General features: G+C 43.0%; 1 protein-coding gene across 1 annotated transcript in view; it reads left to right on the forward strand.

Annotated features, from left to right (window-relative positions):
* The window catches only part of PKHD1 (polycystic kidney and hepatic disease 1 (autosomal recessive)), a 443,812-nt gene that overhangs the window by 148,766 nt on the left and 281,342 nt on the right, over nt 1–13,704 (forward strand). Inside the window, exon 38 of the mRNA XM_010863025.1 lies at nt 4,578–4,790. Within this exon, the coding sequence (XP_010861327.1) occupies nt 4,578–4,790 (213 nt within the window). The remainder of the gene's footprint in view (nt 1–4,577; nt 4,791–13,704) is intronic.

The following is a 13,704-nucleotide window of genomic DNA, read 5'->3' on the forward strand; positions in this document are numbered from 1 at the left end:
TCCATATAGAGATACCAAGAAACAGATGGGTCTACGAATCTTGAACTGAGGGCAGAAATGGGCCTTGGGAGTCATCTGGGAGTCATCGGTGATTAGTGTACGATGGAGTTTGAAACCTTAAGACAAGGTGAGAAAAGCAAGGTCATGTTCATAGAATGATTGGAAAAGTGATCAAGGGGCTGGGTCCTGTGACATTCCAAGTGTCAGTGGTTGAGACAGTCAGGAGGAATCAGGCAGAGGAGGCCGAGAGGAGAGGCTGGGAGTGGGGAGGGATCCAGGAGAGCACAGAACTGGGTGGCCGGGGGATGGAGCAGCAAGCAAGGACTGAGCACGCATGTCAGATGCCATGGGTGCTCAGCAAAGATGAGCGCTGAGCACGCAGCCTTGGATTCAGCAGTGTGATTGCCACTTGTGACCTTGATAGGACCAGTTTTGGTGGAATGGCCAAGCAAAGCCCTACAGGGGAGGGTTCCACAGAGACTACAGGAAAAGAATTGGGGTAGAAGATATAGCCAGTTCTTTTCCGGTACCATGTGAGATCCTAGTTCCCCACGTGTTAGTCACTCAGTCATGTCCGACTCTTTGTGACGCCACTGGCTGTAGCCCACCAGGCTCCTCTGTCCATGGCATTCTCCAGGCAAGAATACTGGAGTGGGTAGCCATTCCCTTCTCCAGGGGATCTTCCTAACCAAGGGATTGAACTCGAGTCTTCTGCGTTGCAAGCAGATTCTTTACCATTTGAGCCACTAGGGAAGCCCCCTAGTCCCCCAACCAGGGATTGAACAGGCACCTCCATCCAGTGAAATCTCAAGTCTTAACCACTGGACTGCCAAGGAAGTCCCTTGATGAGTATATTCTTGTATGGTATAATATTTATACTCTAAGTGTTTTCTGTAATGGGGAAAATAGCTACAACTGTGTATTTGTTTTTCTTTAAAACACACTCATGCACACCAAATCATTTTGTGGTTATTACAGAAAATGGCTAATTGTGGGGTTAGCCCAAAGTAGGTTTTGATGTACTTTGCAAACATTCACTAGCTGCTAAAAGTCTCTTTTACTTCCCTTTAAAAGAAATAAAAGAGACATTTAATGGAAACAAATGATTACATGTAAAAAGTTGTGTTCATTTGTTTATTTTGGAGGGGAAGGAACAATAATGATGGTTGATTGATTTTTATAAAATTACCCAAGGTCACTCGTGGGACGTACTCAGCTTTCATGAACAATCGTAACAAGCAGTGTCAGGGTCAGAGCCAAAGGCTGATTTCAGCCCCGCTCTTTATTTCAGCTTTCAGAAATGGGGTCAAGCTCTATAAAGTGGAGAAATAAAGTCCTCCCACTTCCCTCCCGTATTCAAGTAACTCTTCTTTATGTCAGCTCGGTATGTATTTGTCTTAAGCTAATAAAGTGTGCAATGAAACACTTGGGGCCTTGGCACAGAGGTAGATTGAATATAAACTTCCTGTTCTTTCACACCAACAAGCTTTTACCTTGGTTATCACATACAATTATTTCAACCAAAATTAGCTGAATTCCACAACAAATGTGTGTTCAATTGTGTCTGACTCTTAGTCCTCCACGCTCCTCTGCCCATGGAATTTTCCAGGCAAGAATACTGGCATGGAGTGCCATTTCCTACTCCAGGGGATCTACCTGACCCAGGGATCAAACCCAGTCTCTTGCATCTCCTGTGCTGACAGACAGATTCTTTACCACTAACACCACTTGGGAAGTCCCAAATTTCATAACAAACTTTCTTCCATATTTACCTAGATTTCCCTATACATACTTGCTACTGATAAAGTAAAGAAGGAAGGCTTTTCTGCAGGTAATCACATTAACTAATTACTCCTACTTATAGTACTCTTGCCAACGCAAATTATTTTGGGGGGAGCTGAGCTTTTCTCCCTTCATTAGTGTTATTATTAGGTCCCATCAGTAAATGACTTTTTCAAATTTCTGCCAATTTTCCTCAGTATATTTAATATTTTGCTAGTACAAGGGACAAATCCCCAATTTATAAATTTACCCACTAATCCTTGTAATCTGCCTCAAATCCTTTTCAGAATGAGGTGAGGGGTATCAACATTAATAAAATTAAAATAAACCTCATATAAACAAGCCAAACTTACCTAAATAGGCAAGTTTGGCAATAGGCAAACTTACCTAAAAAAGTAGCATGTCTTTTTTCTTAAAAGTAACTGTCATAAATAATGAAATTAATGAAATAATTAATGAAAAGTATTTCCTAATTAATGAAAAAGCTACCTGGTAGGGTTTGCTAAGTGGATAGAACGTGAGTGTCTCTGGCAGGTGGTCCTGGGTTCTAGTGGTCGCTCTGCTTCCCCCAGCCCACTATCTGCTCTGAAATATGGAGTGTGATGTTGACCTCCTAGGCTGGTTTGGAAAGGTTGTTTCAGAGAACATCACTAAAGATATTGGCATAGGATACGTGCTTAATACATGTGAGTTCCCTTGTTTTCCGCATCATCTCATTTGAATTCCTCACTGTGCAGGTAATCTCTTTCTCAAGTGACATTCAAAGCTCCCTGCGGTGTAGGTGGTGTCTGGAGAACAAGAGGTCCATGTCTCCATCAGTGTCAAAGGCACACTTGACTGCGTTCTTTGTGGGTGTAGATGTCAAGTGTTCCAGAGACAGAAGGAGCCTCAGTGGGTGCATAACTCTGTTCCACACGTTCCTGAGGAGCAAACAGACCCTCCCTTGGCACTGAGTGGGACAGATGTGGAAACCGAGACGTCTAAGGCCCAGCAACTTTGTGAGACATATTGAGGGTCATTCAGAGGCCAACACCAGAGTGGGGACAGGTATCTGATTCAATACTCCGTCTCTATCATGGTTCATCTCAGTTCAGATTTCCTGACTATAGATATGGTGCGACCCATCGTTGGACCCATTGTTCAACCCGTGTTCCACTAGTTGAAGATTTGGGACATTAATGACACATGGCTGTGAATGAAAATGTTCTAGTGAATGCAAGAATGTAGCCTGTACCACAGGTCGCATTTCTTCCCTCTTGTTCACAGCCGGATTCATTTATTGTTGTTCGGTCATTCAGTTGTGTCCAACTCTTTGCAACCCTATGGACTTCAGCATGCTAGGCTTCCCTGTTCTTCACTATCTCCTGGAGTTTGCTCAAACTCATGTCCATTGAGTCAGTGATGCCATTCAACTCATCTCATCCTGTCATCCTCTTCTCCTCCTGCCTTCAGTCTTTCCCAGCATCAGGGTCTTTTCCAATGAGTCTGATCTTTGCATCAGGTGGCCAAAGAATTTGAGTTTCAGCTTCAGCATCAGTCCTTCCAATGAATATTCAGAGTTGACTTCCTTTAGGATTGACTGGTTTGATCTCCTTGCTCTCCAAGGGACTCTCAAGAGTCTTCGCCAGCACCACAGTTTGAAAGCATCAATTCCTTGACATGGGACTCATTACTGCATTTCTAATGATTATTCTTGTCATTGTAATGAGAATGGAAGGGAAAATTAAAGTCAGACTTTAAAATCAGAATTGCCAGCAGGCCCTTTGGAAAACTGGTAAGGATTGTGGTGCTATTCAAGCATCAAACCTGTAGGTCACCAAAGGAGAGTTGCTTCTTGGGTCAGTCACCTTAGAGTGTGATCAATTTGCCATTTTTGAAAAAGGGACATCAGGACAACAGAGGCTGAGGTGTTGAAAAGAGGTGGCCTTTTGGAGGGGCTTGGCAGGTGAGGGTCTCAGAAACAGGGACTCTTCTCAGGCTTGTTAAGATACAACCACTGGAATTACTAAGAATCAAATAGTTCCAGCCTCCCCTTTCCTTTGGCTCCAGACTTCCTTGAGAAGCAAGGAAATCATGACCTAGTTGATGGTAGGATAAGGCATCATGATTGACAGTTCTACTCAGCTCTGTTCAATGGAGCAAAATAATTCCTTGTGGAAATTAGGGTCTATTATCCCAAAAAAATAGAGTAGGAAATGACACTCTACCCCAGTATTCTTGCCTGGAAAATTCCATGGGCAGAGGTGTCTGGCGGACTACAGTCCATGGGGCTGGAAAGAGTCCGACACGTCTGAGAGACTGAGCATATCCAAAGAAAAGGATAATGGATGTTGGTCAGCTAAAGTGCAAAAAATTTCATAATGCCACCTAATTACACTGCCTTTTACCATGTCTTATAATTGTGGCATTATTTTCTTCTATTCCTATTTCCTGTTTACTGTTTCCCTGTTTTTTTAAACTTAATTTTCTAAGCTGCTATTACGTGGTGAAACGGTGACCTTCTCATTTCTTATTTAACCACTCCTAAATTTCTAGGCATTTAGGTTATTGTGACTAAAAACACTATAAATAAAGCTGCTGTGAATTGTGATAGCTAACCTAAGCTGACTTAGTAATACTGTGCTTCTGCTCCTTGATGTCAGATGACTCAACTGTGCTTCTAGGAAAGAAGGTGAGATAAATCTAAATTTCAGCAGAATCATATAAATGAAGACGGTTTCATCAGACATTATAACTGTCAAAAGAAGCTGAGCCTCATCTTCCCAGAGACTGAGTGTCTTCTCTGTGGCTCTTAGGAGGGAAGTTGATCTTCCTGGACTTGGGACCCATCGAACTCAGAACACACTCCATCCTTGTTTCTGATGGTGGAGAACTCCGGATTGGATCTGAGGACAAGCCCTTCCAAGGCAAAGCCCGGATCAAACTCTATGGGAGCTCCTACTCTGCCCGCTTCTTCCCATATGGAGTCAAGTTCCTGGCTGTGAGGAATGGAACTCTTTCCCTTCATGGTGAGTGAGGCAAATGGCCAGAGGAACTGAGGAAGAGCTTTGTCTAACCAAGGTACAGACAATGGGGAAAATGGCTAAAACTACTTACATCTCTTTGGCTGTTAGTTGCTGAGGCAACAAAGTGAATTAAAACACGGGTACTGTTTCCTTAAATAAGGAGTATTTAATATTAATATTTTTTACTGTAGTATTTGCTTTACAATGTTATGTTAGGGTCTGCTGTATAGAAAGTAAATCAGCTATGTGTATGCATATATGCCCTCTTTTTTTGATTTCCTTCCTATTTAGGTCACTACAGAGAACCGAGTAGAGTTCCCTGTGCTGTACAGCTGGTTCTCACTAGTTATCTATTTTATACATAGTATCAAGAGTGAATGTCAGTCCCAATCTCCCACTCCATCCACCCCCTTGATATCCACGTTTGTTCTCTACATCTGTGCCTCTATTTCTGCTTTGCAAATAAGTCCGTCTATACCATTAAATAAGGAATATTAATTGTGATGCTACTCACCGCAGAATATACTGTGGTTCTCAGTTATTCACTTGCCTTTCTGCAAGAGGATTATACACCTCTTCTCTCTGTCAGGTAACTTTCAGTTCCTCCCTGTGGGTAGACCATATTTCCTTGTCCCAGTGAGAGTGGGCTTCACCTTGGACTTGCTTTGGTCAATGGAATGGGAGCAGAAATGATGTACTTCATGGTCAAATCGAAGTTTTAAGAACCAGTGTAATACTTTGAACATTTTTCTGTTTTCTTTCTGCTTGAGAATATACCATCTCCTATAGGAACAGGGGCAGTCCCTTAAGCTTGGGCACAGCTGCATGTGACCCACCGCTCCCCTGCGTTTGAGTGAGGAATACACTTTTGTTGTCATGAATGACTGAGATTTGTATTTGTAACTGTGGCTTAACCTAGTGAAAACTGACCAGTGGGCTTACTTACTGTTACTTAGCCTACGCGGGTGGCTGTGTACACTCGTGGCATCACAGACCAAGCAGACAAGCTTGTTGTTGTTGCTGTTGCTGTTTTCCCCTCCTGGGAACAGGGTTCGGTTGGAGTTCTCCCTGGAATCCTGTTACAGGTGAGTTGGTGTTTATAGATTCCTGGGGAAAAAACAGATATTAGGTTATAGTGTGTTTCTGCTACAATTTTGTTTGCCTTTTGCTGACCTCATTGCACTTTGCAAAATAGACATTTTTATTTTCCTCGAGATTCAAGAAATTACTTTGTGTGCCAGGATAACCCTTAGCATCAACTAGAAAATGTAAGTATAGCATGATGTGCGTGGAGTGTCTTTCAGTGGGTACTGATAAACTTTTTATTACATGACATGAGCCAAAGGCAGATAAAAAGTGCAGGCACCAGACAGTGGCCCGATTTGGGTTTCTGGAGAGAAAATGTGGTGTCTTCTACACTGGAATATCTGTGCTGACATAACAAAACAGGACCCTGCTACCTCTCATTCGGTAATTGTTCTAGACATGGCATGTTGCTATGCTGAGGAGTCAGTCTTTTTTTGCGACATCAACGGTTTGTCCATTAAAAATTGTGGCCCTCAATCATTGTCTCCTAAAAGCCCTCTTCTGCCTTTTTTCAACTTACTGTGAGTAGAAGGGGGATCTTATCATCAAGCATTTATTAAATGCTGACCAGGGACCAGCTAGAGAGATACACACTGGGAGTGCATTTTGTAAGGTTGAAAAGCCCACAACTGTCTAGACAGAAATTCAAAACACCTACAATATTGATTCTTGTATTCTACTTCTAAGCAGTACCTTTTTCTTCCCATTTTCATCAGCTAGCAGTTATATTGATCTTATAGCCCAGATCCAGGAGGGGCTTCTGTCTGTTTACACAGCAGTGATGATCTCCAATGGTTGTTCTAGTCTAACAGCCACTTAGACCACCAACCCAATGTGCTGCTGTTTACCCTTGAGAAAAAGGCACAGATCAGTATTTCAACCAGCCTGATCCTGAAAGATCCTAAAGCTTCAGAAGTATCTGTGGGTTTGAGAGCCATTGTCCTATGAGATGCAGATGGCATAACTCTTGCCTGAAGTGGAAGTTCACCTGAAGAAGGACGAAACTCTCCCAATTCTTTCACTCGAATTCTTTCATTCCAGTGCCTTCTTTCTCATGTTCTATTATGAAGGGTCAGAGAAAGACTTTACAAATATACCTTTGTGTGCTTATATTGTAAATGTACTCTGTGCTTCTAACCTCTGTGTTTTAATAGATGTCAAGTTAAGAAAATCCCTAGGACCATTGTTTATAATTAATATACAGGGCAATTAAAGCAAAGTAGATGCCTCTAATGTGTTTTAAGAATCCTGAAATTTCAAAAGTGTTGCTACCTTATCCTGGTGATGTTATTGGATGCTGAAAGCTCAGACACCTCCTCTCCCCGGCTTCCCTCATTTCCATCTTCTCCTCTCATTTTCCTCCTTCTCCTTTCCCAACCCTCTTCCCCTCCCTCCTTTTCCTCCTCCTCTTCTTTCCTATATTCCAAGGGTTAGGGTGTCATCAACAGCTGTCTTACCCCTTTCCTCACAGTCCTACCGATACAGGCATGAATATCATCTCTCTCATGAAGCAAAGCTTGAACATGAACACAGGCAAAATCAAGCTGTTTTCCTGATTGAGTTGCTGCTGCTGCGTCTCATTCATTTGAAAGAAAAAGTGTGTAGAAAAGAGCTGAGCCACTGGGTGGGAAGGATCCCCAGTCACAGCCTGTGATCTGTCAGCCCTCTCCCTTCTCTCTCCCTCACCACCTGAGGTCTCAAACAGACCTCCCCTCTGGCAGCATGGTGCCATAGCATGGTTAAAATCATTACGTAATTTCACTGGCCTTTTCCCAGGGCCAGAGGTGGACCTGGTGACACTGGGGCTTTAGGGGAAAACTAATTATCTTTTGCTGTCAAGTATGCAGAAAAGTGAGCAACTTGATTCAGTGCTTTGCCCCCAGCAGGTCCCTAAAGACCCGACTTCACTCAGCTTTCCAGGATGCTATAGGGAGGGGAACCACCAACCTTCGTGCATGGAAGATGCTTCTCAGGAAGATTCTGAAAATCGAGGTTTCTGGACCTCTCTTCCAGAATCTGAGTCTGTGGGCTTGGCATGGGATTTGATTCAGGGAGTGCACTGACTGCTCATGGAGAAAGGCTGTTTTTAGTGGTTCATGTAAGTTTGGGAATCAGAAATCAGCCCAGTTCTGCCGCTTATCAAGTATGACCTTGGGCAAATCTATCTCTATAAAACCAGAAAAACACAGTTCCTGCCTTGTAGACTTACTGCTTGTGAACTGCTCCAAAGTATCCAGCACATGGTAACACTCCAGCACTGTTAGTTATGGCTGTTCTGATGACATTTCTCCCCAAAGCAGCGAGTCCCCTGTACCAATCATCTCATGTGTGTGTGTGTGTGTGTGTGTTCACATGTGCGTGTGTGCTCAGTCTCTCAGTCGCGTCTGACTCTTTGGGATCCCAAGGACTGTGGCTTACCAGTCTTCTCTGTCAATGGCATTTCACTCAGGCAAGAATACTAAAGCGGGTTGCCATTACCCACTCCAAGGGATCTTCCTGACCCAGGGGTAGAACTGCATCTCTTGTGTCTCTGAACTGGCAGGCGAATTCTTTACCACTGCACTGCCTGGGAAGCCCCAGTGATCTCATAGTTTCTTTCAAGGATAAGAGGGGACTTCTACTTGGCATGGAACCAGCTCTGCTTGGAGAGTTTTCTCCTTATTCATTATATTAAAAAAATTACTTATTTATTTGGCTGCATCTGGTCTCAGTTGTGGCACACAGAATCTTTGTTGCATCATGTGAGATTGTTGTAGCACATGGACTCTTTCGTTGTGGCTCAGTAGTTGCTGTGCATGGGCTTAGTTGCTCCATGGCATGTGGAATCTTAGTTCCCTGACCAGGAATCAAACCCTTATCCCCTGAATTGCGAGGCAGACTCAACCACTGGACCAACAGAGAAGTCCCTCTTTATTCATTTCCTTGTCTACATTTCATCACCACAAGAGAGAAGTTTTAACGTTGGAGGTCATGAAGGAAAAACACTTCCAGGCACCTTTGTTCTGTTTCCAAAACTCAGTGAACACAGTTTGATTTTAATCTCTGTGGTGCAGCTGCTTCCTAGCAGTGGATAAACACCATTGCTGGGCATGATTATAATGAAGGCTCCTTGGAAACCATTTGCATGGGCTCCAGTCTAAGCAAAAGTAGAGCACTGCCCTGCCAATGAGGCTTTTTCAAGTGTTTTATTCCCAACATCCAATAGGAAGAGGCCTGACTGATGGATACAAATTTCACTCCTAGAGGATCACACCAATGGGTCTGTGTTTCAGTGGCAGGCTTTCCCACCTTCTCTGTTCCATCTCATTCATCATGGCTGCCCCTTGTAACCCTTCTGCTCTAGTTGATTTTTATCATAGATTAAAGTTGCTAAGCAAACAGACTTTGTTGTTCAGCTGTCACCAAGAAAGATGGAGCTGAAGGCATGTTTTTCATGTTTTGCTTTTAATGTAGAAAATTTCTCTTATACTCCTATACTCAGCTGCCCTGCCCCTACCCCTTACACACACTCATACACACACACACGCACACACAGCCCAGTATGTCTTTCTCTTTCTCTGGGTTTAAGAGTAGATGGGACAGCTTGGGTTCTGAATCTCTGGTGATCAGATAACTCGGTAAATTGTGTCGGCTGTATGCTTTGCTATGTTAATATGGCTAAAGGCTTGCAGATTCTTACAGAGTGTCAGTCTGGGGTTTTGGGGGGCTATTGTCAATGAGGAAATTTCACTCTCACCTTTTGCTCCCTCCCTCTGTCTGCCAATCCAGGTTCACCACCCCAGACCAAGTGCCAATCACATGTCACTTTTCAAGGGGGTTGCTGTCAGCCTGGGCAACTTGAATTTTTGACAATGTAATTACGGCCCTTGCTTCCACAGTGGGAGGCTGAACAGGATGGTGGGGCTTTTATTGATTGTTCAAAAGGGAAATTTATCAATGTCTCTCACTTCATTTCCAGTTCCTCCCTGAGAAATTTGGCTGACAGTTTCTCAGCAGAAAAAGCCGTCTTCTGGCCTTGAATGGACTTCTGTCTTTGTCCTTTTCAAGAAATTACAAGATCAGGCATTAAATATAAATGGGAGTTTGAGGGGAAAGTAAGACTGTGGGAACATGGTTGAAGGAAACAGTGTAACGTTATGAACAGGAGACTGTGATAGGAATAAATAGGAAAAAGGGGTCTAAACAAGCAGGTTTAAATACAGCTTACTTCCCTTCTCAAAATACCAAACATCTGTATGTAAACTCCATGCTTTTTATGAGTACTGTCTATGGGCATGCTTACTGTGTAGCTAAAGTGTATCAGGCTGTCTGGAAGCATGATGTTGTGTGCATGGAGTTGACACATATGTCCAGGGCAGTGGTTTTCCTGCTAGACTCCACAAAACCTGAACATTTCTTGAGGGAACTGCAGAGGTTCTGCAAACAATGAATTATTTGGGGATCAAGCTATAAAGGTTTAAATTGCTCAAGCAACTGCCTCATTGTTTTTACTTCTAGCTTAAATTTATGTTAAAATAGTATTTCACTTGGAATAAAGAGTTCTATTGTGAAAATAGTGATACAAATGACTCAAGTAGCTCATCTCTTCTTTTTCTTTTTTTAATTGAAATACTGTTGATTTACTATGTTGTGTTAATTTCTGCTGTACAGTGATTCAATTACATATATATATATATATATACACTCTTTTTTATATTCTTTTCCAATATGGTTTATCATAGGGTATTGAATATACTTCTGTGTGCTATGCAGGCTTCCCCAGTGGCTCAGCAGTAAAGAATTCATCTGCAATGCAGGAGACATGGGAGAAGTGGGTTTGATCCCTGGGTTGGGAAGACCCCCTGGAGAGGGAAATGGCAATCCACTCCAGTATTCTTGCTGGGAAAATCCCATGGACAGAGAAGCCTGGTGGGCTACAGTCCATGGGGTCACAAAGAGTCGGACACGACTGAAGCGACAGCATGCATAGGCGGTTCTATACGGTAAGAGCTTGTTGTCTGTCCATTCTATATATAATAGCTTACATCCCTCATACCCTGTTGGTGGGAATGTAAGTTGGTGCAACAACTATGGAAAAGAGTATGAAAGTGCCTCAGAAAACAAAAAACAGAATTACCATATGATCCATCTGTCTTTTGTATTCTCTTGGTGCTGGGGCAGGTAGAAGAAGTGAGGCAGGTGCTGAGGAAGATGAGGCAGGGAGGTTACCTAGCTTTTAACTGAACTGTGCAGTTGTATTCTCTCTGGATAATACTGGTTGATTGTTGATTCTCTCTCTCTCTGATCATTGGAGTCCTACAGAAAACCTTCCCACTCTTTTCCAGTGTGGAAGCTCCACCTGAGTTTGCAGTCCCCTTAGCTTCCACCAGAAATTTGGCTCAGATTAAGCTACCTTTCCCAGAATCTACTTGATCCAGAGGAAACTTACAAATCTTTCCATACCACAGATGTCCCACTCACAACCCTTTGCTCTAAGTCTCCTCTCCCCTTTTCAAATAAGCATGGAGAGCCCACACATACGCTGCTGTATATGTAGACATCCAATCTGGGAAAAAAGAAGCCAGTCTCCTTTTCTCACAGGCATCTCAAAGGCTGATATCTTTGAAGCCCCTTTTCTTTGATGAAGTGGAGAGAAATAGCCTCAGACCTCCCTCTGTGGGAAGGCAAGGAAAAGGCTGCTCACAGGGCTAATGACTCACCCCCATGACTGAGAATTTCTTTGAATTTCCTCTCTTTGTTGATAGTGTAGCTTGAGGTGGGGTCCATCCAGGAATGGCTCCAATGGCAGAATTAGATTAGCCTCCTTTAATAAGCCCCAAGGAAAATCTGCACCGTCTGTTCATTTTGTTGTTCAGTTGCTCACTTGTTTCTGACTCTTTGTGACCCCATAGACTGAAGCACGCCAGGCTTCCCTGTCCTTCACCATCTCCTGGAGTTTGCTCAAACTCATGTCCGTTCAGTCGGTGATGCCATTCAACCATTTCATCCTGTTGCCCCTTTCTCTTTCTGCCCTCAATCTTTCCCAGCATCATGGTTTTCAAGTGAGTCGGCTCTTCGAATTATGTGGCCAAAGAATTGGAGCTTCAACTTCAGCATCAGTCCTTCCAATGAATATTCAGCTGATTTCCTTTAGGAGTGACTGGTTTGATCTCCTTGCTGTCCAGGGGAACTCCCCAGAGTCTTCTACAGCACCACAGTTCAAAAACATCAACTCTTTGGCGCTCAGCATTCTTTATGGTCCAACTCTCACTTTTGTACATGACTACTGGAAAAACCATAGCTTTGACTAGATGGACCTTTGTCAACCGATGATGTCTCATGTAACTTGAGGCGGGGTCTATCCAGTGATGGCTCCAATGGTAGAATTAGATTAGCCTCTTTTAATAAGCCTCAAGGAAATTCCCTGTCTGTTCATGGCTCATGTACAAATATGGATGCTTACCATCTTTTGTCCCTAGCTTGGGTCCTCTTGGTTGGGTTGAGGGAGCAGAAGTCTCTGCTTGGCAGTTTGCTACATATGTGAAAGGGTGCTCCAAAGGGATTTTGGGTTAAAAGAGAGAGAAGCTGTTTTGTGTGTGTGTGTTTTGTTTGATTTGGGGTGGGTGGAGAAAGTAAGCTCAAAGTGAGAGGAAGAATAGAGGAAGATGTATGAGAAACATAAAAAACCTGCTTTCTGTAATCTTAAATTTATAGACGCTTCAATCCAACACTGGGGTTCTAATCAGCTAGTATGTTGTGGCAGATGGGTAACTACTCAGTCAAGTTAATGTTGGTCAGCGTGGTTCTGGACTTAGAACCCTCAGCGTGCAGGATGGCCAGTGACTGATGACTGCTTCTCTATTCAGAGCACATGAGAATTGGTCCCTAACTATATGTCTCTCAAAATATGACCAACACCATCAACAAAAGTAAGACAAATATTCTCTGTTGCCTTGTAAGCCTTCAAAAAAGTCAAAATACAATTATTCTATATGCGCATATCTGGTAAAATCTCAATTTATTCTTAGCTGAGATAACTTAGAATTTGTAATTGCTTGATCTGGGCAAGAGTGACCTTGGAACAATGGACAAGAAAGGGTTCCTTCCAGTAAGAGTATAAAGCACACTTTAAGGAGCTTTAAAAATGTTAAAGTGAACATGCTGTTTTTAAGGTCTTAGGATTTTAGGTGTTTACTTTGAATGTATCCTGCTAATTAGAAATGAGTTCTAGCTATTCGATAATCCAAGTACAGCAGGAACCCCACTTAGAAGCACATTATAAGCTACTTGAAGTTTCTATATATACCTGAAAGTGTTGGCATTTGTCAGGTCTTTTTTGGTTGCAAGTGACAGAAAACTCCATTCGAACCCCCCAAATCAGGGCGTTTATTGCCTCATATAACTGAAAAAACTTGAGGCACAGCTGAGTCCAGGTGCCTCAGTGAAGTCATTAGGACTTTGTTTCTCTGCAGCTCTCGGTTCTGCTTTCTCTTGAGTTGCCTTCATTTTCCAATCTGCCTCCTGAAGGCAGAAATAGGTTCCTGTGGCTCTAGATGAAAAAATGGCTCTTTTCCAATGACTATTATACCCCTGAGTAAATTACAACATTCCCCTCATCAAAATTTCACATCCCTCCCTCTGAGTTTTCCCTTTAGCTTTTAACACTCTCTAGCATATCATATTGGAGAAGGCAATGGCACTCCACTCCAGTACTCTTGCCTGGAAAACCCCATGGACAGAGGAGCCTGGTAGGCTGCAGTCCATAGGGTCGCTAAGAGTCGGACACGACTGAGCGACTTCACTTTCACTTTTCACTTTCATGCATTGGAGAAGGAAATGGCAACCCACTCCA

Source organism: Bison bison, unplaced genomic scaffold (genome assembly GCF_000754665.1).
Source record: "Bison bison bison isolate TAMUID 2011002044 unplaced genomic scaffold, Bison_UMD1.0 scf7180017864487, whole genome shotgun sequence".
Classification (NCBI taxonomy): domain Eukaryota; kingdom Metazoa; phylum Chordata; class Mammalia; order Artiodactyla; family Bovidae; genus Bison; species Bison bison.